Below are 25,965 nucleotides of genomic sequence, written 5' to 3'. Positions count from 1 at the left end.
TACTTGTGGTAGGAATAAAGAGTATTTGATGATTCTCTTTTATTTGGTTTACAACAGTCCCAGCTCTAAAAGAATTCACGAGCCAAGAAACTGTAAAGGGGAGTGCTATTATTTTTGTTAAAAAGGTATACAGGCTTGTAAAAAATCATTACCTTTATCAAAATATATACATTGACAATACGGTGTATATAAGATGTGTTGCACCTGAAACCTATATAGTTTTGTTAACCAGTGTCACTGCAATAATTTCAATGTAAAAATAATTTAAAAATAAAGACCAGTGGAAAAAATGTATCTACGCGCACACACACACACACACACACACACTTCCTCTCTCTCTCTCTCTCTCTCTCTCTCTCTCTCTGACAAAGTTTATAATACCCAGAGGTAACTTTAAGATTTGTGGAATAATTTGAGTCTCTCTGAGTAAAAGACAATATTTTTAGATTATAGAAAGCTTGAATTCTCACTTGGAAAAGGCTAAGGGTCTTACTTCCAGTGGAGCATCTCTTTGACTTCCTTTCAATAAGGAAACATCTAAAATGTTCCTTAGATTGTAGGTCCCTAAGGAAAATCCCTACATACAGAACAAATCAAAGCAAAATATTATTAGCAGGTAGACAGACAAAATTTTTTTTGAAATTATAGATCTTTTGTAATGACCTTTCTGGATGCTCTATTTCTTATTTAAAACCCCTCTCTCAGGTTTGGCCTTATTTATTTGCCAAATAGAAACAGGAGAGGAGCTCGTAAGAGCCTATTCTCTTAGTTCTGTTTTTGATATCCTTTCCATGAACATTCCTCATAAAAAAATGACTTAAATCAAATTCTTTAAGTGAGGTCAGGACAAGGAAATGTGTTTTTTGTTTTGTTTTGTTTTGTTTTTAAAACCAGAATGCTTCTGCTAAAAGCCAGCATTAGTCCCTCCTTGTGTATCTTAACAACTAAGTCTGTCATCTACCAGAGGCATTCCTGATTTTTTGGGGGTTGATTATAAATCAAAAATCAGAAAACTCTACCGATTAGGATTCTTACAGGCCACTGTCTTAATCCCTGCATTAGTGTTTATCACCTAGAAACAATGGAATGGGCAGTTAAGTCCCTCACTGCTTTTATTGAATGTTTAGTCTGTGCCAGTATAGGGACTGAAGATAGTGACAGGAAGTGGAGAAAGAAGGGAGATAAAAACATGTGATCCTTGCTCTCATGAAGCATAGAATTAAACTACATTCCCTGAATCTATTTCAGCCTTTACTCTTCAGCAGATACCAGCATGAGCTACACTTAGATGTAGTTTAATATGATAGACAAATTTTTTTCTTCACCTCTATTAATTAGGGACTGTCATAACTTACTTTGAATTTGTACTTCAAAATGTTTAATTTAGCAATTATATCGAAAGTAATACCAGGGGATAATATTTTTATAACTGATTTGGTTCTTCTTGAATGCCTTTCTTGAATATAAGAAGGGAACATCAATTTTTCACTTTCCAACATCGATCTTGATGTTAATAAATAAGCAGTGTCTTAGAGTTGTATTGATGGGCGGGGTCATTAAAAAAGTTGAAATTTCTGTCTGTTAAGTAAGAAGGAAAGTTGTTGTGCAGTTAAATCACTGGTTCCTTTGATGTCATAATGATGGGTTTTGCCTGGTAGATCAGGTTAAAATATGTTTCTTAACACAGTGTATATATAAATTAAGACTTATTAAAATGTCTACAAATTACAAATGTTTCTCAATGAGAATTTTTTAGAATTAAGGAAAATATATGAATATAAAAATAAATTATTATACATGACCTAGAATATATAATTTTATCTCCTTTATAATATGTATGTTAAATTTACCATTAAGTCTGTTATCAATAATAAGTGGCAGACTTTATATTGAGAGTCTTATTTCTAGGTTAAATAAAATGTATTGTATTGCAGAGGTTTAAAGATAAATAGAACAGTCAATAAAAAATGAGACCTGGATGTTTTGTTAGAAATTTTAATTGTGTTTTTGTTTTTCTTTACAGACATTCCACTTCTTCCTTCTATTACATCTCTAACTCTAAGTGAACATGAAGAGAAGAGTGGACCTTTTATGGTACACTGGCTAAACAATAAATTGTTACATTTTACTTTGTCCATGGAAGTCTATTTACAGCAACTTAGAAAACGTTTTGAACAGCCATCTTCTGAGACCAGTGTAGAAGACTTGAATCAGGCAGATGTAAAATCTGATGAAGGTAAAGCTTTATGAAGGATAAAAAATGTAAATTTTGTTCAAAATAGCAGAAATTTTTATATTAGGGAAACACTAGCCACTGTCAGAAATAAACTTCAAAATTGCCATTGCATTAATATAAACGTGGACTAGCTCATTTAATAATTTAGGGCAGGGGTCCCCAAACTACGGCCTGTGGGCCGCATGCGGCCCGCGCCACACTTCCGAAAGGGGCACCTCTTTCATTGGTGGTCAGTGAGAGGAGCACAGGATGGCTCCTGGAGTACTGTATGTGGTGGCGCCACAAAGCGCGGGGCGCTCACATACAGTACTACTTTCGGTAATGCAGGACGCACGTGTCACGGCTCCGGAAGCGTGTCATATCACTTGTTACAGCTAGCAGTGACAAATATGGAGCCGTACATTGACCATCTCATTAGCCAAAAGCAGGCCCATAGTTCCCATTGAAATACTGGTCAGTTTGTTGATTTAAATTTACTTGTTCTTTATTTTAAACATTGTATTTGTTCCTGTTTTGTTTTTTTACTTTAAAATAAGATATGTGCAGTGTGCATAGGGATTTGTTCATAGTTTTTTTTTATAGTCCGGCCCTCCAATGGTCTGAGGGACAGTGTACTGGCCCCCTGTGTAAAAAGTTTGGGGACCCCTGATTTAGGGTATGTGTTCCTGTTCTAGGTTCCTGTTTCTTCTACTAGTGATGTAGTGATTCACACATCTCCATACATAGGCTGAGTCACCCCCTAGGGCCTTGCCACTTAAAGGACTATCTGTGGACTAGCAGCATTGGCAGTACCTGGAAACATGTTAGAAATGCACAATCTTGGCCCAGGCCCATTAACTCAGTTGGTTAAGAGCACTGTCCAGAAAAGCAGGGTTGTGGGTTTAATCCTTGGTCAGGGCACACATAGTAAGCAACCAAAAATAAAATAAATAATACACAACTAAGTGAAACAACAGATGCTTCCCTTCTCCCTCCATCTACTCTCTCTCCCTTCCTCTCTCTGTCTCTAAAAATCAATAAAAGAAAATAAAAAATTAAGCCTGAATTGTGGTGGTGCAGTGGATAAAGCATCGACCTGGAACCCTGAGGTTACTGGTTTGAAACCCTGGCCTTGCCTGGTCAAGGCGCATATGGAAGTTGATGCTTCCTGCTCCTCCCCCACTTCTCTCTCTCCCCTCTATCTCTAAAAATGAAAAAATAAAATCTAAAAAAAAAAAAAAAAATTAAGCCCTGGCCAGATAGCTTGGTTGGTCGAATGTCCTCCTGGAGTGTGGAGGTTGCTGGTTTGATTCCCTGGTCAGGGCACATCCAAGAGCAGCTCGATGTTCCTGTTTCTCTCTCTTCCTGCTGCTCTAGGAAAAAAAAAAAAAAAAAAAAAGCACAAGCTCAGATTCTACCCAGAACTACTAAGTAAGAGCCCATACTTTGAGGAAATCTCCAGGTGATTGTTATGTACATTAAAGTTTGAGAAGGTTTATACTAGGACCTAAAACTCTTCTGCTTTTAGCTTTAATCAGTTGGTAAAGAGAGGAGACAGTATGGCTGTTTCTCAATTTTGATTCAGAATTGGCACATAATCATTTTCTTATTTCATTGGAAAGCGCTAGTTACAGGCTCCATGCGGTCCCTGACCTGGATAACCAGCCATTCTATCCTGACTGGATCACCAGCCATTCTGTGTTAAGAAGTAGGAAGCACAGATTTGTGGTGGCCACTTAGCCATCTCTGCCATAGGTGGTGGTTCATACATCTTTTTGTTTTTAAAAAGTTTTAATTATGAGATTGTACATGCTCATTAGGAAAATAAATCAAATGGTGTAGATAGGTTTAAAGTTTCCGTATTATTGAGTGTCCTACATTTATTCTTTTCTATCTTCCTACACACGTATTCATACAGGCAGTTTTTTTAAAAAATTCTACTATGAGAGTTCATTTTTAAACCAAAAATAGTGTTTTGCAACTTTCTTTTTAAATTCAAAATGAGAACTTTTCCATCTTTTTTAATAGGGCCTGAGTATTCAATGTTAAGAGAAAACTTTCTCTATTGATGGTATTTAAATTGATTTAAATTGTTTTTCACTGTATTGATAATGGTACAATGACACATCTTTTCATCATTGTGTTAAATTTGTATAGCATAGATTCCTAAGTATGGAATTGCCAGGTATAAACATTTTAAATTTCAATAAGTTTTGATAATTTCTGCCATATATTTTTTTCTTTCTTTTTTAATTTATTTTTACTTTTTCAAGAAAGAGACAGATGGACAGACAGGAAGGGAAAGAGATGAGAAGCATCAGCTTGTAGTTGCAGCACTTTACTTGTTTATTGATTGCTTCTTGTACATGCCTTTACTGTCGGGCTCCAGCTGAGCCAGTGACCCCTTGCTCAAGCCAGTGACCCTGTGCTCAAGCCAGTGACCCTGGGCTTCAAGCCAGCTACCTTTGAGCTCAAGCCAGCAATCATGGGGTCATGTCTGTGATTCCATGTTCAAGCCAGCAACCCCACACTTAAGCTGGCAACCCTGCTCTCAAACTGGATGAAAATATACTCAAGCCAGCAACCTTAGTGTTTTGAACCTGGGACCTCAGAGCCCCAGGTTGATGTTTTATCCACTGTGCCACCACTGGGCAGGCTCTGTTATATTTTTTTTAATTTAACTTTTTAAATCTTATTTTCAGATTAATATCAGATATACAGCATAGTAACTTCTGCCAAATTGACCTCCAGAAATGTTTACCAGTTTATACTTCCTCTACGTACATTCAAATATCTTTTTTTCATGTCCTTGCTATTATACTATACTATGTTACTTTTTGCCAGCCAATATGAGGAAAATGCCAACTTGTTTTACTTGGCATTTTCTTGAATGCAAATTGAACAGAATTATTTTAGCCCTTTTGTAGTTTGCTGCTTCTTCCTCTTTTCCTGATTTTCTATTGAATTATTTTTTTTCTTAATGATTTGTATGTCTTGACCAATTTTTAAAATCTGGTAAACAGTCTAACATTTTTGAGAGTCTCTTTTAAGAAAGTCTCTCTAGCCTGACCAGGTGGTGGCGCAGTGGATAGAGTGTCGGACTGGGATGTGGAGGACCCAGATTCAAAACCCTGAGGTCACCAGCTTAAGCGTGGGCTCATCTGGTTTGAGCAAAGCTCACCAGCTTGGACTCAAGGTCACTGGGTCGAGCATAGGGTCACTCAGTCTGATGTAGCCCCACGGTCAAGGCACATATGAGAAACCAGTCAATGAACAACTAAAGTGTCGCAACGAAAAACTAATGATTAATGCTTCTCATCTCTCTCCGTTCCTGTATGTCCCTGTCTATCCCTTTCTCTGACTCTCGCTCTGTCTGTGTAAAAAAAAAAAAAAAAAAAAAAAAAAAAAAAAAAAAAAAAGAAAGTCTCTCTATTTCTAAACAGGAATAGGGATCAGGGTATTTGAATAGAGGCCAGAATATACATATTTACCTTTGTTAAGTTGTTATACCAGTTTATTTTTAATTACCTCTGTGTTGAAGAAAATCTGAAAATTGGGCACCATAAATGTATTTGTTTAAAATGTCCTATCAGTTATAAGTGCATATACCTAGAGAATAGGTGGTATAGCAGACTTGGGTTTTGGTAAATCTTTGTTATGAAAAAAGTGAAAATTACAGTCCAATAATGTATTTTTAAAATTCGGTGACGTCACGGAAATGGCGCCGTGAGCAGCGCGTCCGACAGATCTCCCCAAAATCTCAACAAATTTATCAACTAGAAACAGGAAAATTTATCTTCGGAGCATTACGGAGTTCCACACAAACTGAAAGCAAAAGGACTGTTATCACTTGAATCTGAGAGACGAGGGCGCGGAGGAAGCTACCGCAGGGACGTTCATTCAAGCCGCGAGGAAGTGCGCCTGTGGTAAGTCATCCCGCACTTGGGAGCCGCGAGCGGCCGCCGCCAGCCGCCAGCCGCTGCCGCCAGCCGCGAGCCGCCGCGAGCAGCGCCCGGGTCGGTTGCAGAGCGAGCACCGCCCACACTCCGGAGCGGCGAGCAGCCGCTGGCGCGCGCCCGGTCTGGTTGCAGACCAAGCATTGCAGACCGAGCACCGCTAATGTTCCCAGCGGCCCGCGCACGGGGAGCGGGAGAGGCCCCAGGGCGGTATTCCCTACTTGGGAGATTCTCTCCGCGGGCAGGGCACCTCACCCAGCCATTCAAGCTAACAATCAAGCGTTCGGGGAGGGGCGCACGCAGGCAGCCTGAAATACCTTCGGGAGCACAGCTGCGACCCAATTACTGAAATTAACTTAACCCATGAAATCTGCGCACCCTCGGTTCTAATTGATAAGATCTCTCTCAGTTCACCGACCCAAGACAAGAGGCGTGATAATTTTTAGTGCCTCTCGCTAAAGGGGCGGGGGCAACTTCTGATTGATAGAGCCTCCATATTCAGGGATAAACGCTAACAAGAAGGACTTGGCAGATAATAAGATCTATACCACACTAGTCGCAAGCAGAGACTAGTGCCTCTTCTTACCAGCCAAAACAGGCTACAAAGTGTGGAAAGCCTGGGTTTAGAGGTCCAACTGAATGCTAGGCGCTGAACAGTCACCTTGACAACAATTGACTCCCACCCCCGCCTGATTACACTGGAGGCCCTGACTGTCAGAGCCCTTCCCAAAGCCTTGCACTGAGTGGGGATAGAGTGGGGATTTCCCAGCTCTTTGAGCCTCTTACTCCCCAGGCAGAAGCAGTGGCAGCCTTATAGCTGGATCACCAGGCTGCTAATTCAGGAAGGGGGGACTAGGAGAGAGAATCCACGAAAGCAAACTCTCTCATCGTTGGACCCTGCAAACGCCAACAAGCCTTGACTAACAGCAAGACTAAAGCCAATTATATGACATTGCCATAGAATCCCATCAACTGCAAATCCCTACCTAAATGTGACACAGGGGCAGAGCCTGGGGTACAGAGTCACCGACCAGGAAGAGGGAGAGAAAAGAAAAAGGAAGAAGTTAACATCTCAAAATCAAGAAAAATCCACAGACTTTACAACTTGTTCCACTAATTTTTTGTTGTTGTTGTTGTTGTTGTTGTTTGTTTCTTCTATCTTATTGCCTTTATTTCCTCCACCTTGGTCCTTCTTTTCTCTGCCCATCTTATGCTTCCCTTTTCTTGAACTACACTACCCATAAGTGTTACATTTTATTTCTCTTCTTCATCCTCATCCTCCTTTGGGGTTATACTCCCAGGATACTTAACTCTCACTCTCTCCTCTTTTGTTTTTTTTGTTTGTTTGTTTGTTTGTTTTTGCTTTATTTTGTTTTTTTCTCTTCCTTTTTTATTTCTTCCTTCATTTTTCTCTTTTTCTTATTTTTTCCTTTCTATTCGTTTTTTCTTTTCTCGTTTTACTTTCCTCCCATTTAATCCTCAATCACGAACAAATTAGTTAATTTGGGACTCAAGGCTTTTTTTGGCTTTATTTTTCTTTTTCACTTTTGTTTTTGTTTTTTTCTTGTTAGTTTATTTTTGTGGCATTTTGGGTCCTCCCAACCCAAGGTCTCCATTGTATTTGGTCTTCGCTCCACTTAATACAACAGATTTATACTTATTATTTTTATTTTTTTCTTCTTTATTATTCCTTTTTTTGTCCTTTTTTCTGGTTCCCTCTTATCCCTCTCATTATATCTCTTAGGTGACCATCACCCGCAGGCAGATCAACTTATGCTTGTCTAAGATTTTCTTCCTTTTTTTTTTTTTTTTTTTTTTTGCATTTAGTAGGTCCCTACTCCCCTTTTTTTTTTGCCCCTTGAACTCTTCACTGCAAACCAGGCCCTCCATTATAGGCACGATATTTCCCTGAGGAGGGGAGAGGAGGGAAGGAGAATAAAGAAAAAAAAGGGGAAAATAATAAATTATTACTGCTTTTTTTTGTGGGGTGTTTTACCCTTTGTTTTTTTTGTTTTTTTTTTTTTTTACTTTTTACTCTTTATTAATTCTAATTAGTGCTATCAACAAGACCACCCTCAGATGCCAATAAGAAAGAGGAAATCGAATATTATGGATACAAAAGAAAGAGAGGTAACAAATAGATGTGGAAAAATCTATGGAGAAAAGACTTAACATATTGGAAGCCTTGGAGCTAAATGACAGAGAATTTAAAATAGAAATCTTAAAAATACTCAGAGATATACAAGAAAACACAGAAAGGCAATATAGGGAGATCAGAAAACAACTCAATGAACACAAAGAATATATTACCAAGGAAATTGAAACTATAAAAACAAATCAAACAGAAATGAAAAACTCAATTCACGAGCTGAAAAACGAGGTAACAAGCTTAGCTAGCAGAACAACCCAGATTGAAGATAGGATTAGTGAAATAGAAGACAAACAACTTGAGGCACAACAGAGAGAAGAAGAAAGAGACTCAAAAATAATAAAAAACGAGAAAGCCCTACAGGAATTATCTGACTCCATCAGAAAGAATAACATAAGAATAATAGGTATATCAGAGGGAGAAGAGAAAGAAAATGGAATGGAGAATATACTCAAATAATAGACGAGAACTTCTCAAGCCTGTGGAAAGAACTAAAGCCTCAAATTCAAGAAGCAAACAGAACACCGAGTTTTCTTAACCCCAACAAACCCACTCCAAGGCACATCATACTAAAGTTGACACAAACCAATGACAAAGAAAAAATTCTCAAGGCAGCCAGGGAAAAGAAGAGTACAACATATAAAGGAAGGCCTATTAGATTATCATCAGATTTCTCAGCAGAAACTCTACAAGCTAGAAGAGAGTGGACCCCAATATTTAAAGCCCTGAAAGAGAGGAACTTTCAGCCAAGAATACTATACCCATCAAAGCTATCCTTCAAGTATGAAGGAGATATAAAAACATTCACAAATACAGAAAAGATGAGAGAATTTATCACGAGAAAGCCCCCACTCCAGGAAATACTAAAGGGGGTTTTCCAACCAGATTCAAAGAACAAAAGAAAACAACACCACAAGTAACAGCTCCACCAAGAACACAATAAAACCAAACTTAAACTGTGACAACAAAGGAAAAAAAGGGGGGAGAGGATGGAGATTAACAGTAGCAAAGGACGATGAAGTGCAGAAATACTTATAAGATAGGGTACTACAATGAATATGGTAGGTACCCTTTTCATTACTTAATGGTAACCACCCTAGAAAAAACCACCACAAAAACACATGACTTAAAAAAGGTAGCAACAGAGGAAAGAAGTATGGAACACAAACAAACAGAAACAAATGATAGAAAAACAAAAGAGAAGAATCAAACTAGATACAAAACTAACAGAAAGCAATTTATAAAATGGCAGTAGGGAACCCACAAGTGTCAATAATTACACTAAATGTAAATGGATTAAACTTACCAATAAAAAGACACAGAGTAGCAGAATGGATTAAAAAAGAAAATCCAACTATATGCTGCCTACAAGAAACACATCTAAGCAACAAGGATAAAAACAAATTCAAAGTGAAAGGCTGGAAAACAATACTCCAAGCAAACAACACCCAAAAAAAAGCAGGTGTAGCAATACTCATATCTGATAATGTTGACTACAAGACAGAAAAAGTACTCAGAGACAAAAATGGTCACTTCATAATGATTAAGGGGACACTGAATCAAGAAGACATAACAATCCTTAATATATATGCACCAAACCAAGGAGCACCAAAATATATAAGACAGCTACTTATTGACCTTAAAACAAAAACTAACAAAAATACAATCATACTTGGAGACCTCAATACTCCGCTGACGGCTCTAGATCGGTCAACCAAACAGAGAATCAATAAAGATATAGTGGCCTTAAACGAAATACTAGAACACCTGGATATGATAGACATCTACAGGACACTTCATCCCAAAGCGACAGAGTATACATTTTTCTCTAGTGTACATGGAACATTCTCAAGAATTGACCATATGTTGGGCAACAAAGACAATATCAGCAAATTTAGAAAAATTGAAATTGTACCAAGCATATTCTCTGATCATAAAGCCTTGAAACTAGAATTCAACTGCAAAAAAGACGGGGAAAAACCCACAAAAATGTGGAAACTAAACAACATACTTCTAAAAAATGAATGGGTCAAAGAAGAAATAAGCGCAGAGATCAAAAGATACATACAGACAAATGAAAATGAAAATACGACATATCAGAATCTCTGGGATGCAGCAAAAGCAGTAATAAGAGGAAAGTTCATATCACTTCAGGCCTATATGAACAAACAAGAGAGAGCCGAAGTAAACCACTTAACTTCACACCTTAAGGAACTAGAAAAAGAAGAACAAAGACAACCCAAAACCAGCCGAAGAAAGGAGATAATAAAAATCAGAGCAGAAATAAATGAAATAGAGAACAGAAAAACTATAGAAAAAATCAATAAAACAAGGAGCTGGTTCTTTGAAAAGATCAACAAAATTGACAAACCCTTGGCAAGACTCACCAAGGAAAAAAGGCACAGGACTCAAATAAATAAAATCCAAAATGAAAGAGGAGAGATCACCACAGACATCATAGATATACAAAGAATTATTGTAGAATACTATGAAAAATTATATGCCATCAAATACAACAATCTAGAAGAAATGGATAAATTCCTAGAACAATACAACCTTCCTAGACTGAGTCATGAAGAAGCAGAAAGCCTAAACAGACCAATCAGCAGGGAGGAAATAGAAAAAACTATTAAAAACCTCCCCAAAAATAAAAGTCCAGGCCCAGACGGTTATACTAGTGAATTCTATCAAACATTCAAAGAAGACTTGGTTCCTATTCTACTCAAAGTCTTCCAAAAAATTGAAGAAGAAGCAATACTTCCAAACACATTTTATGAGGCCAACATAACCCTCATACCAAAACCTGGCAAGGATGGCACAAAGAAAGAAAACTACAGACCAATATCTCTAATGAATACAGATGCTAAAATTCTAAACAAAATACTGGCAAACCGAATACAACAACATATTAAAAAAATAATACATCATGATCAAGTGGGATTCATCCCAGAATCTCAAGGATGGTTCAACATACGCAAAACGGTTAACGTAATACACCATATCAACAAAACAAAGAACAAAAACCACATGATCTTATCAATAGATGCAGAAAAGGCTTTTGATAAAATACAACACAATTTTATGTTTAAGACTCTCAACAAAATGGGTATAGAAGGAAAATATCTCAACATGATAAAGGCCATATATGATAAACCATCAGCCAACATCATTTTAAACGGCATAAAACTGAGGACTTTCTACCTTAAATCAGGAACAAGACAGGGTTGTCCACTCTCTCCACTCTTATTTAACGTGGTGCTAGAAGTTCTGGCCAGAGCAATCAGACAAGACAAAGAAATAAAAGGCATCCATATCGGAAAAGAAGAAGTAAAGGTATCACTTTTTGCTGATGATATGATCCTATACATCGAAAACCCGAAGGACTCCACAAAAAGATTATTAGAAACAATAAACCAATACAGTAAGGTCGCAGGATACAAAATTAACATACAGAAGTCCATAGCCTTTCTCTATGCCAACAATGAAATATTAGAAAACGACTCAAAAAAATAATCCCCTTCACGATTGCAACAAAAAAAAATAAAATACCTAGGAATAAACATAACAAAGAATGTAAAGGACCTATATAATGAAAATTACAAAGCATTGTTAAGGGAAATCGAAAAAGATACAATGAGATGGAAAAATATTCCTTGTTCTTGGATAGGAAGAATAAATATAATCAAAATGGCCATATTACCCAAAGCAATATACAAATTTAATGCAATTCCAATCAAAATCCCTATGAGATTTTTTAAAGAAATGGAACAAAAAATCATCAGATTTATATGGAACTATAAAAAACTCCGAATAGCCAAAACAATCCTAAGGAAAAAGAATGAAGCTGGGGGCATTACAATACCTGACTTTAAACTATATTATAGGGCCACAATAATCAAAACAGCATGGTATTGGCAGAAAAATAGACACTCAGACCAATGGAACAGAATAGAAAGCCCAGAAATAAAACCACATATATATGGTCAAATAATCTTTGATAAAGGGGCCAACAACACACAATGGAGAAAAGAAAGCCTCTTCGACAAATGGTGTTGGGAAAACTGGAGAGCCACATGCAAAAGAATGAAACTCGACTACAGCCTGTCCCCGTGTACTAAAATTAATTCAAAATGGATCAAAGACCTAAATATAAGACCTGAAACAATAAAGTACATAGAAGAAGACATAGGTACTAAACTCATAGACCTGGGTTTTAAAGAACATTTTATGAACTTGACTCCAATGGCAAGAGAAGTGAAGGCAAAGATAAATGAATGGGACTACATCAGAATAAAAAGTTTTTGCTCAGCAAGAGAAACTGATATCAAAATAAACAGACAGCCAACTAAATGGGAAATGATATTTTCAAACAACAGCTCAGATAAGGGCCTAATTTCCAAAATTTACAAAGAACTCATAAAACTCAACAACAAACAAACAAACAATCCAATAAAAAAATGGGAAGAAGACATGAATAGACACTTCTCCCAGGAAGAGATACAAATGGCCAACAGATATATGAAAAGATGCTCAGCTTCATTAGTTATTAGGGAAATGCAAATCAAAACTACAATGAGATACCACCTCACCCCTGTTAGATTAGCTATTATCAACAAGACGGGTAATAGCAAATGTTGGAGAGGCTGTGGAGAAAAAGGAACCCTCATTCACTGTTGGTGGGACTGTAAAGTAGTACAACCATTATGGAGGAAAGTATGGTGGTTCCTCAAAAAACTGCAAATAGAACTACCTTATGACCCAGCAATCCCTCTACTGGGTATATACCCCAAAACCTCAGAAACATTGATACGTGAAGACACATGTAGCCCCATGTTCATTGCAGCACTGTTCACAGTGGCCAAGACATGGAAACAACCAAAAAGCCCTTCAATAGAAGACTGGATAAAGAAGATGTGGCACATATACACTATGGAATACTACTCAGCCATAAGAAACGATGACATCAGATCATTTACAGCAAAATGGTGGGATCTTGATAACATTATAAGGAGTGAAATAAGTAAATCAGAAAAAAACAAGAAATACATGATTCCATACATTGGTGGAACATAAAAATGAGACTAAGAGACATGGACAAGTGTGTGGTGGTTACCAGGGGTGGGGGGAGGGAGGACAGGGGGAGAGTTAGGGGGAGGGGGAGGGGCACAGAGAATTAGATAGAGGGTGGCGAAGGACAATCTGACTTTGGGCGAGGGGTATGCAACATAATTTAATGACAAGGTAACCTAGACATGTTTTCTTTGAATATATGTACCCTGATTTATTAATGTCATCCCATTACCATTAATAAAAATTTATTTAAAAAAAAATAAAAAAAATAAAATAAAATTCAGCCCACAATTATAGCACTGGCTCCAACTACCTCATTTTACCATAAGCAAAACTGAGATCCAGAGAATTAGTGGGTTTCACTGATAAGTAGTTAATTGTGGTATACATCTGGGTTTAGAAACCAGTTTACCTATTTTCCTGTTTAATAATAACCCTTCTTCCAATACTCCACTGACTCAGGTCTAAAGCCCTTCTGATTACTCCATTTACCATAGTGGCCTTATATTCCTGGAGCAAGGTTATTTCTAAAGGGGAGCCCATTTCTTGTTTATGAAAACTAGTATGTTTTTCACCTTGAATGCATTTTTAAAGATATATCTCTATTTATAGTAATAGCTTGATTATATTTACTTGATTCATGAACCGTTTTGCTTATAGAAATGGATGATGGTGTTGATGATCTGAAAATAAATCATGAAAAGAATGAATTGAGTGGTGATAAAATGGTACCGAACTCAGGTTTTATATCATTACCATCAGCTGCCATTGATCATCAGATTGAACTACTTCTGTCTGAATGGAGTAAAAATGCAGACATGCTATTCAGTATACATCCCATGGATGGCTCTTTGCTGGTTTGGCATGTGGATTGGCTGGATGAATACCAGCCTGGTATGTTTCGTCAAGTACAGGTACTATTATTAAGATCTCTGAAGAGCTACTTCCTTTTAAATGTGGGTACAGGTTTGTAATACTGCTTTATAAAATGTCATGTGTTCTAATGCTCACTTTCTTAATTCTAGGTGTCCTTTGTTTCCAGAATTCCTGTATCTTTCCCCACAGGTGATGCGAAGTCTCTCTGTAAAAGCATAGTGATGTATGCCTGTACCAAGAATGTTGACTTGGCTATTCAGCAAGGGAAACAAAAGCCTCCTAGCCTCACACGTTCCGCATCAATGCTTATCTCTTCTGGCCACAGCAAATCAACTAATAGCTTAAAATTAAGTATTTTTACCCCTAATATTATGATGATTTCAAAGCATGCTGATGGCTCTCTGAATCAGTGGCTAGTCAGTTTTGCCGAGGAATCTGCTTTTTCTGCGGTTCTCAGTATTTCCCACAAATCCAGATATTTTGGTCATTGCTTTCATCTTAATGATTTAGCTTGCCACTCAGTATTACCATTATTATTGACAACATCACACCATAATGCATTAAGGACACCAGATCTTGATAACCAAAAGCAACCCAATGATGCTGTAAATACTGAAGATTTGGCACAGCAGAAGAAAAGCCCCGTTGATGTGGCAATTCAGGACCCCAGTGCAGTTTATAGTGAACTAATTCTTTGGAGGGTTGATCCAGTTGGGCCATTGTCTTTTTCTGGAGGTGTTTCAGAGCTTGCCCGGATTAATTCTCTTCATGTTTCTGCATTTTCCAATGTGGCATGGCTGCCCACTCTTACACCCAGTTATTGTTTAGGTAAGCATTCTGATTTTGTTTTAATAAATATAAATTTTGGACATTATTGTTTAAGAGTTGACTTTTAACTGTTTGTAATTGCTTTGTAGGTGCATACTGCAACTCTCCTAGTGCGTGTTTTGCAGCCAGTGACGGACAATACCTGAGATTATATGAAGCAGTTACTGATGCCAAGAAACTTCTATGTGAGCTTTCCAATCCTGAAATTTCTGTAAGTAAATAGCTTTCAAAACTAAGCATATTATATGATTTTTAGACACTTAATTCATACTTATTGGGCCTGTTCAAAAATTGTGACATAATTTATAACACTGGGGAACAAAATTTTTGTTGCATCCACAAAAACACTTGTTCTTACCTAATTCGAGTGTGCTGATCTCAAATCTGACATTAGTTTTTCTCTGTAAGCTACAGTTTTTTGCAATTCAAGATTTAAGGTTTTTATCTTTTTGTAAAATTTTTAACATTTAGTTTAACATAATGAAGTTGAATGTCTTCTTGGGCATCATGTTTGTGAAAATATAGTAATTTATATAATGCAGTAAATACACTAATACACTAAAAGATATGATTGCATCAGAATTTGTCTACAACAGTGGTAATCAACCTGGTCCCTACCGCCCACTAGTGGGCGTTCCAGCTTTCATGGTGGGTGGTAGCAGAGCAACCAAAGTATAAATAAAAAGATAGATTTAACTATAGTAAGTTGTTATATAAAGATTTATTCTGCCAAACAGCAAAAATCTGACATAAAATACTTGGTAAGTAATTATTATTATATGCTTTAACTTGCTGTAACTCTGCTTTATAAATTTTATATAAAGGAAAGTTAATTTCCTACTTTATAAATCACCATTACTGTGGAATCAGTGGGTGGTTAGAAAACTTTACTACTAACAGTGATACAACAGTAGGTGGTAGGTATAAAAAGGTTGACTACCCCTGGTCTACATTTCAAAATAGAACATATTAAAACACTTATTTTAATCATAAAATTTGCACAAAACTTATTTAAATTGTATTCAGGAAAAAATTTGCGTTTGTGTACTTGGTGAGGACAATCTCGTTGTATGCTCCAGCACTATCAGCTCCAAGATTTTCAGGACTTTTATCAAGGTGACTGTTCAGGAAGTGAATCTTAACGCTCATGTTCCATCCAATGTCGCAGAAAGCCAACAGCATCCTTTGAACCAGAAGTTCATAGTTTTCTGCTTTTTTGTTGCCAAAGAAGTTCTTTGTAACTGCCACAAAAGACTGCCATGCTGCTTTCTCCTCCTTATTCATCTTCCTGGCAAATTCTTCGTCCCGTATGAGGGTTCGAATTTGAGGTCCATCGAATACACCTGCTTTTATCTTCTCGAAAGACAAGGCAGGAAAAGCAGAAATAATATGTTGAAAGCATTCACTTTCTCTTCAAGCCTGAAATAACTGTTTCATTAAGCCAAGTTTGATGTGAAGGGGGGGAAAATGATCCTGCCTTGATTAACTACAGGTTCATTCACAATATTTTGCATCCCTACTTCCAGAGCCTTACGTTTTCAGCCACTCATTCTGTGTCCAGTGTTTCTCCTGAGCTCAGCTGTCCCACAAACACAGAAAGCAAGGATACTTCATGAAACCTCTCTGTTGTCCTAGCAGGAAATTTACCATTTTAAGATCCACACAAATGTTCCAGTTATGCTCCTCATACTTTAGGAAATTGAGGACAATTATTATGTCATTCTTACTAAGTCATTCAATTCGGGTTGGCTAAACTACTGAGGGGTTAATGACTGCTTGGCATCGGAAGAAGCCCCTTCAGATTCTACAACCATTTCCTCATGCATCTTATCAAAATACACTTGATCACCATGTTCACTTTCTTAGTCCTTAGAAGAAATAAAACCATTGAAAACTGTAACCGGGAGTGTCTCAGAGTGTGGGATAGGTTATATTGCTGAAGGAATATTAGGACATGCGATCATATACTGTTTTTTCTTGCTGATGTCCTTTGTATGGATCAGACTCAAATAACAGTCACTGCTGTGGTCCTTAGGTTTACGCCAAACCATGGGAATACCAAAAGGCATTCCTTTGCATTTTCTTTTTGTCCAGTCATGAAGCATTTCCTCACAATTATGACACACAATATGAGGAGCCCAATTCTTGTCTTGATCGCCAAGGGGAACTTAAAAATAGGCAATATATGCATGTGTCACAAATGATGAAATATTGCGCCTTTGATGTTGAAGTATGTAACAGCCACATATATAACAGAAGGTGTCAGGGCTATTCTTACATTTACGCCTACTTGAAGAAGCCATGATTCAATCTTAAAACAAAATAAGAGGGTGTTTTTATCTGATAATAACTTTTACATTAAAAACAACTACAATTATGTAAAAGTGATGTTTGTAAAACATTATTTGCCTTGTGGTTATGGTTATGTTCAATCCAAGAGTCATTGCCCTTTAACTCCAATTTAAAAACCAATGCATGCCATTAACTGTAACAAAAAGAAATAAAATTGCATAAAAACTAGAGCATGCACCAAAAAAACGGATTTCAGATTTGGAATCAGCGATGCAGAAATATATAGAAACAGTTCTAAAACCTCCTGCAACAGAAAATGAAAAAATTGTTCCCCAGTAATACATGTGTATGTTTTTTAGTTATTTTATTTTTTTCACAATTGCATTGTACCATTACAGTGATTCTAAGTTCCTTTAAAAAGAAGTCATTTCTTTCATTTATTCAGGAAGAAAGTCTAGTGTCCTATAATATGAGTTTCTATAATACTGTACTTTTTGCTCAGAGATAAATTAGAACTAATGGCAGTATAATGTGATAGTTATGTTGGTTCATCTGCAATTTTTCTCTCGTCAAGGGGAGCTGAAATAACAGGAGTGGAATTTTAATCTAAAATCAAGAAAGAAAAAAGCTCTCATTTCGGTTGTGTACAATCAGCAATCTTTTAAACACCATTGCAAAGCTTTTGTCTTATGATATAGGCTGCATTTCTTCCTGTGCCAAACTAATAGTACCCACCATCTGCATTGTTTCAGCACCTCCAGCAAGCCAGTGTTTTCACATTTTTGGTTTTGGTATTTTAAAATATTCCCTGAGGTAATTACTGAGCTTTCTGTTTAGAATATTGGAGCTGTCTCCTCAACTATCAATTAATGTTTTTGTTAATGCCCTGGTTACATAATTGCATAGATGCCAGTGGTCTGTTCTAGTCCTGTTTTATTCCTAAATTATGTTTATTTTTAATGCGTGGTTTTGCAGAACAAAATTTTTTTTCAAACCACATGTATAGCTTTTTTGTTTTGTTTTCATTTTTTTTTTTTTTTTTTAGCGAGAGAAAAAGAGACAGACAGGGACAGACAGACAGGAAGGAGATGAGAAGCATCAATTCATAGTTACAGCACCTTAATTGTTCATTGATTGCTTTCCCATATGTGCCTTGACCGCGGAACTCCAGCTGAGCCAGAGACCCCTTGCTCAAGCTAACGACCTTGAGCTTCAAGCCAGTGACCATAGGATCATGTCTATGATCGCACGCCCAAGCCGGCCACTCCGAACTCAAGCTGGTGAGCCTGCACTCAAGCTGGTGAGCCTGCACTCAAGCTGGATGAGCCTGCACTCAAGCTGATGACCTCGGGGTTCTGAACCTGGGTCCTCTGCCTCCGAGGCTGATACTCTGTCTACTGCGCCACCACCTAGTCAGGCTCAGGAATTATTTTAAATGCTGGAAATTTAGATGTGTGTAAAATGGATAAAAAAAATCTGAGCTTATATTCTAATGAAGGGGTATAGGGGAAAATGGTAAAATTATATCATATTAACAAATACCATGGAGAGCAACAGTGTAGCTAAAGCAGTAAGGAGCACCAAGTAAGGTACTGGTCAGAGAGCCTCATTACAAAGATTCCATTTGAGTCAAGACCTGAAGGAGATGACAAAGCTAACTATAGGGATATTTCGAGGAAGAGTATTACAGGAAAAAAAGTGCAGCCAGGGCAAAGATCCTGAGTCCAGGACATGTTTGGTATGTAAAGGAGCAGGAAGGAGACCACATGGCTGGAGCAGAGCAAGTGAGGCAGCCAGAGAATAGTCTGGTACGAGTCCGAGAGTTAGGCCGGCCATACCATATGAGGCCTCATCAGCAATTATGGTTAACTTTGGCTTTTACTCTGAATAACATAGAAGCCATTGAAGAAAATGTCAGTGATATGTTCTCACTTAAGTTTTAAAAGGATTACTCTGATTGCTGTATAGATTAGACAAGGGAAGCATAAGTGGAATCAGATCAATCAGGAAGCTATTACAGTAATCCAGGAGAGAGTCAAAGGATTTAGAATGGTAGCAAGCAGTAGTTATAAAGATGATAAGAATTGATCCAATCTGGGTGGATTTTGAACATTGAATAGTTAGGATTGGACTGAATATGGGGTTTGTGTGAGAAAAAGAGGATGACTTTGAAGATTTGTAACTGAGCACTAGGAAAAATAGAATTGCCGTAAATTAAAATGAGAGGTTTGTATAAATTGCAGATTTTGAGGAGCAGGGGTATTCAAGAGCCTGACTTTAGACATGTTAATTTTGAGATGCCTGTAGAACATCTAAGATCCAGTAGGGCTAGTCTGGAATTTAGAGGGAGGCTGGTCTGAAGGTAAAATAAGTAGCTGTCAGAATCTACATTTAAAAATGTGGAGCTGGAGATCACCTGAGGAAGAAAATATAGTTGGAAACTAGTGATAGGATTGAACCCTGGGGCATTCCATTGTTAAAAGTGGAATCAGTGTGGTGTATAAGGGAAGAAAGTGGGGAAAATTATTTCAAGGAGGAGGCAGTGATCTCCAGGATCAGATGGTGCTGATAGATCCAGTATGATGAAGATTCAATTTAACAATATGACCTTGACTATAGCAGTCAGGAATAAGTGGCTGAAGAAGTCAGCATATGTGTATAAGCAGTCTATCAACTTGTTTCTTTTTTTTTTTTTTTTTTTTTTTTTCCCTTTTTCATTTTTCTGAAGCTGGAAACAGGGAGAGACAGTCAGACAGACTCCCGTATGCGCCCGACCGGGATCCACCCGGCACGCCCACCAGGGGCGGTGCTCTGCCCCCCAGGGGGCGATGCTCTGCCCATCCTGGGCATCGCCATATTGCGACCAGAGCCACTCTAGCGCCTGAGGCAGAGGCCACAGAGCCATCCCCAGCACCCGGGCCATCTTTGCTCCAATGGAGCCTCGGCTGCGGGAGGGGAAGAGAGAGACAGAGAGGAAAGCGTGGCGGAGGGGTGGAGAAGCAAATGGGCGCTTCTCCTATGTGCCCTGACCGGGAATCGAACCCGGGTCCTCCGCACGCTAGGCCGACGCTCTACCGCTGAGCCAACCGGCCAGGGCTCAACTTGTTTCTTTACCTCTGTCCTTCTCATCTCAAAATTAATGCTTAAAAAGCATCGATTCTTAGAACAGTTCCATGAGATGAAAGTCTTTCACATTTATGGATATAAAATACTTTTTTTCCCCTTAAAATCACCAAGCATTTCTTTTGTTTATCTGTGTACCAGCTGAGTTGTAATTCTTACTCATTTCTACGTAATTCCCTAGTAAGGTAAAGTCCTAGAAGGTTTATAGTGAGACTTGTGAACTTATTTAGCCACACTCGAACATATTTATTATGCCTGAAATTTGACGTTTTATGTTATTATTTTTTTAATTTAATTGCTTAATAAAGGAGATATTCCTTTTTTTTTTTTCCAAAAAAACCAAACAGAAATATGTTGGTGAAGTGTTTAACATCATAAGTCAACTATCAACAGCCAGGCCAGGATGCATTATCTCATTAGATCCCATTACAAAACTTGTAAGTATTATTTTTCTGGCCACTTAACATTAGGTAAATAACATGTATGTCAACTTATGTTGCTATTTATTTATATTCAGCAAGGCCGAAAAACCCAGCTGCTTCATGTTTTTCAAGAAGACTTCATTTTGAATAACCTTGAGAAGAAAAGTATGGGAAAAGGCAGAATATTATCTGATGAAGGTAAAGACAAAATTCTTATGTGATGAGAAATATTCTGTAGGGTATGTTAGGAAGAAATTGATATGTTTCATACCATCTATTTGAAGCTAAAATGTTTCCTGAGTGAGTTTGTGGCATTATTTATCATAAATAACAGTATCTTTTTATTCTGAACCAGGAACTATGGAAAAACTGAAGGAGGTTTGTCAATTATGTTTTATAAAAGCTTAATAGGAATGTTTTTGTTGTTAATGTATGAATGCTCTTTGATGGATGAGGTCCTGCTCTAACAATTTGGATAATGTCGACACCTATAATTTTAACTAGTAGCTTAAAACTTCAAGTTATAGTTTAAAAGCTATGTGTCTTAATACTTTTATAATTAAAGTTTTAAAAATTTATTTAAATGCTTCCACTCAATATAACCGTATATTTTTCATAAAGGAAAACAGCAAATAAAGCTACAATCTCTTGGTCATCAGTTTCAATTACAGAGGCAAACCAAACACAAAAATGACTTTTCTTATAAAGCAACCATATAGTGTGTAACTGTTATTTTAAAAGTCAGTTATAAGCCTCAAGTAATATTAATAACTACATTTTTATTTTATTCCAGAGTATTATTTTACTTCTCTTGTACGTTCTTTATTCTTTTTTCCATTTTCCCTTTTCTTTGAGAAGTACTTTTTTTTTTTTTTTTTTTTTTTTTTTTTCCGAAGTTGGAAACGGGGAGGCAGTCAGACAGACTCCTGCATGCGCCCGACCGGGATCCACCCGGCATGCCCACCAGGGGGTGATGCTCTGCCCATCTTGGGGCATCACTCTGCGGCAATCAGTCATTCTAGCGCCTGAGGCAGAGGCCACAGAGCCATCCTCAGTGCCCGGGGCAAACTTTGCTCCAATGGAGCCTTGGCTGTGGGAGGGGAAGAGAGAGACAGAGAGGAAGGAGAGGGGGAGGGGTGGAGAAGCAGATGGGCGCTTCTCCTGTGTGCCCTGGCAGGGAATCGAACCCGGGACTCCTGCACGCCAGGCCTACGCTCTACCAACCGGCCAGGGCCGAGAAGTACTTCTTTTGAGTTCTGCACTTTTATATCTAATGTCTAGTTTCTTGCCACTGCTTTCACTTAGTCTGCTATCATTTCCCCTGAGAATTCATGAACTGTGCAAAAACACAGTGTTTTTATAACTTCTGAATATAATGATGGAAAGATGATAAAAAATGGGAAATAAAGATGTCTACACAGGATAAAGGGTTATTTATATCAACAAATGTTCATTATTTTTCCTTTATTATACTTAAGTATTAATAAAATATTAGTATTGTTAACAATTCAACTCTTTTGTAAGACTTTTTAAAGAAATTACTCTCCTATGCTTAAGGTTGAGTTTTGCTATGATCCTCATCTGTTTTACCATTTCTTTTTTATGATTCTTTAATTTTTAACTTTTTTCCTCTTTAAAACTAAGTATTTTTCCTAGTTTTTGTTAAAGTATTCAGAGACTTCTTACTTTTACCCCAAAACTACTATTTTTATTATTAGAATTTTCCAGAATATACCCAAGGAGTTATGTTTTTCATCTTATTTTGATTTAATATCAAGAATAGAAGAAATCTTTTACAGAAGCTTTTATTATTGGGCATTCTTTCTTGTTAGTAAAATTATCAGAATTAGATCTATTTTTTCCCTTTTGTTATAATTCCTTACCCTTCCCTTTCTCTTAAGTCTTGTAAGAGACTAATACTGCAGTTGCCTTTTTATTAGTCTCTTAATATATTTATGATTATCTTTCTTTCCTGGTGTTCCTTTGAAACTTTTTTCTATGAAAATTTAAAAGGATAAAATGACTGAACTCTAATATAGCTGCTGATTTTTTATATGTTCTATGATTTATATAGTTTCTATAGTATAATTTTCTTTTTATAATTTTGTATGTAATGAATATAAGAAAAGCTTGGATTAAATCTAGAGTTTAAAAATTTTTTTCCCCAGGCTATAATGAACTACTGATTTTATGATATATTTTATTATATATATATAATTTAGATAGATGGATTTTTTAGTTTATTTTGAGCAACTTATGTGCTGCTTAAATTATGCAGTTTAGACTAAGAAAGATTTTCCTAAATTACTTGTTGGATGATGAATACTTTTATATTGGTCCTTAGATATACATTGTTAATAAGTCATTTCATTATTTCAAAATATATTTGGCAACACTATTTTTGTCATCATATCTTCACTTAAAGTGCCTATCACATAGTTTTTATGTTCAGAAAATTCCTACTTAATATGATCTATGTGAACATGGTATTACTGATGGCTGTAATATGTGATTTTTTTAAGCTTGTCAATTCAAAAAATGAAATTTAAGCATAGCATACTTGTTAAAATTTTAAGTTAATACAAGCTCATGTGGTAAAGGCGATTCCATTCTGTAATTCTACTTTATATTTAGAACTAGAGATAAGAATTTTGATTTTTTAAAAATTTCAAGTTATTTTAACTTAGTATATTTAATAAGTTGTCTCATTAATCCTTGTTGATAGTGAAAAATATCATTAATACCAACAGGCAGTTCACCTAATGAATTTTCTGAAAAATTCTACCTAATTGTAATAGAGTGTACTCAAGACAACCATTAATTGTTACATATGTGGAATTTACATTTAAAGTCCACTCCTGTCTCATTGGGTGAGTCTTTTTTGTTTTTTAACTTTAGGTAGGCTTAACTTAACAAATTATATAATATAATTAATATAGTATAATATATAATATAGAAAATTATATCAGGCAGTTCAGTGTGTATTTTTAAAGTTATTCTTATTGAGTGATGATAATAGTTTATTCAGTTAATTAAAAAAGCAAAATGATTTTCTGATTTTTTTGTTTTAAAGTGGCATATTAATTACTTTCTAAATCTTTTATTAGGCAGTTTTAGATTATGAAATACAGCAATTTAATATTTATAGGGTTCCCCCCACAACCCCTGATGTTGGTTCTTTTCTTATGTTTTATAGATGAAAGAGTAGATACAAAAATATCAGAAACAGTTTGGCAGCCAGAAGAACATTATTCTTCTTCGCCAGAGAGGATCCTAGCTCCTTTTCTACAGAAGTATCAGGCTTGCAGAGCAAATCTCCAGAGTACCAGCAAGTTGACTCTGTCTTCAGAAGTGGTGTATAGCCAAGAGTTGCATTTTCCAGAAGGAGTTGAGATAATAAGTGTTAAGCCATCAGCAGGTTATATATTTTGTGAAAAAAGACTAATCAAATTTTGTAATCTATAAGTGTTTAGGTATTTAAAAATAGGTATAACTACGTTTTTTTAAATCCATGTAGAAACAGAAATTAGTATCTTCAAGTACCTTAAATTTTTTTTTTTATAATTTTATTTTTTTAATGGGGTGACATCAATAAATCAGGATACATATATTCAAAGATAACAAGTCCAGGTTATCTTGTCGTTCAATTATGTTGCATACCCACCACCCAAAGTCAGATTGTCCTCTGTCACCTTCTATCTTGTTTTCTTTGTGCCCCTCCCCACCCCCTATCCCTCTCCCATTCCCCCTTCCCCCCTGTAACCACCACACTCTTATCAATGTCTCTTAGTTTCACTATTATGTCCCACCTACATATGGAATAATACAGTTCCTATTTTTTTCTGATTTACTTATTTCGCTTCGTATCATGTTATCAAGATCCCACCATTTTGCTGTAAATGTTCCGATGTCATCATTTCTTATGGCTGAGTAGTATTCCATAGTGCAAGTACCTTAAATTGAACACTTAAATTTCTCATTGTTTTCAGATTACTTTGACATTTGTTAGCCAGTTGTAATCTTAGATATTGATTTCAAAAACAAATTTATTGTCCTTTTGTGAAGACAAAATGAAAGTTTCTAGAGTGAAGGTAATAACATGGTTGCACCTTATTTGCCAACTTTGATAATTATGGTAGTGCTGCCTGGAGCTGTGTGCTGTGAAAGATTGTGAGTGTGGTTCCTGATATATATACTATATATATATATTTCTTTTTCTTTTTTTCTTAAGGCAGTGGTTCTTAGAATGTGGTATCCAGAATAGCAGCATCAGCATTACCTGGGAAATTGTTAGAAATAAAAATTCTTGGGCTGTACCCTAGACTTACTGAGTCACAAACTCTGGGGTCTGTTTTAATAAGCCTTCCAGGTGATTCTAATGAACACAAAAGATAAAGAACCACTATATCAAGAAAACCAAGGCAAAAAAAAAAATCACTCAGTTCTTTCATTTTCATAGTCAAAGTATGGGTTTGGTCTTTTCTACTACTCTCTTTTTTTTTTTTAATTTTGACTGATTACTTTGAATGCTTTTCAGTTGCCATGTTATCAGGTACTTAATCTTTTCAAATCACTGAAGTTAACAGGCAGGATATTAAAAGTGTTCTGATAGCATTTGCATTCTAGTTATTTGTGTATTTTAAAAAAAGAGGTATTAGTGCAAGGAAAGTTAAAATTTGAAAAAGGATGACTCTTGCCACACTTTTAAGAGCTATTATATCTTTAGCCAGATAGTATGATCTTCACTACTGAATTCCAATTAAAACATTAGGGCAAGTATAAGAGAAACTGAAGGTATTTCTAAAAGCAGTCCTCTTACTTAACTGTGACTCCAGTTGAGTTTGGAAGCAGAAAAGAAGTTCTAGGAAGAAAAAACAAATTTATTTTGTTTGGCAAAACGGTACCATATGCTACAGTAATCTCTCCCCTTAGCTTCAAGGGTAAGTTTCAAATCTCCTGGCTGATGCATTAAACCAAGGATAGTACTGAATCCTACATTGTTTGTTCCTGTATGTACATACCTTTTCACAGAAA

At 36.5% G+C, this 25,965-nt stretch overlaps 1 protein-coding gene across 1 annotated transcript in view; it reads left to right on the top strand.

Moving 5' to 3' along the window:
- The window catches only part of LOC136387143 (dmX-like protein 1), a 34,146-nt gene extending 9,836 nt beyond the window's left edge, over nt 1-24,310 (top strand). The window contains exons 4-12 of the mRNA XM_066358199.1: nt 2,024-2,236; nt 14,051-14,304; nt 14,416-15,094; nt 15,184-15,305; nt 18,558-18,686; nt 20,857-20,946; nt 21,027-21,129; nt 23,682-23,801; nt 24,128-24,310. Of these exons, the coding sequence (XP_066214296.1) occupies nt 2,024-2,236; nt 14,051-14,304; nt 14,416-15,094; nt 15,184-15,305; nt 18,558-18,686; nt 20,857-20,946; nt 21,027-21,129; nt 23,682-23,752 (1,661 nt within the window). The 3' untranslated portion in view covers nt 23,753-23,801; nt 24,128-24,310. The remainder of the gene's footprint in view (nt 1-2,023; nt 2,237-14,050; nt 14,305-14,415; nt 15,095-15,183; nt 15,306-18,557; nt 18,687-20,856; nt 20,947-21,026; nt 21,130-23,681; nt 23,802-24,127) is intronic.
- The last annotated feature ends 1,655 nt before the right edge of the window (nt 24,311-25,965 follow it).

Source organism: Saccopteryx leptura, unplaced genomic scaffold, assembly GCF_036850995.1.
Source record: "Saccopteryx leptura isolate mSacLep1 unplaced genomic scaffold, mSacLep1_pri_phased_curated manual_scaffold_121, whole genome shotgun sequence".
NCBI lineage: Eukaryota > Metazoa > Chordata > Mammalia > Chiroptera > Emballonuridae > Saccopteryx > Saccopteryx leptura.
This window is presented reverse-complemented; position numbering and strand designations above follow the sequence as displayed.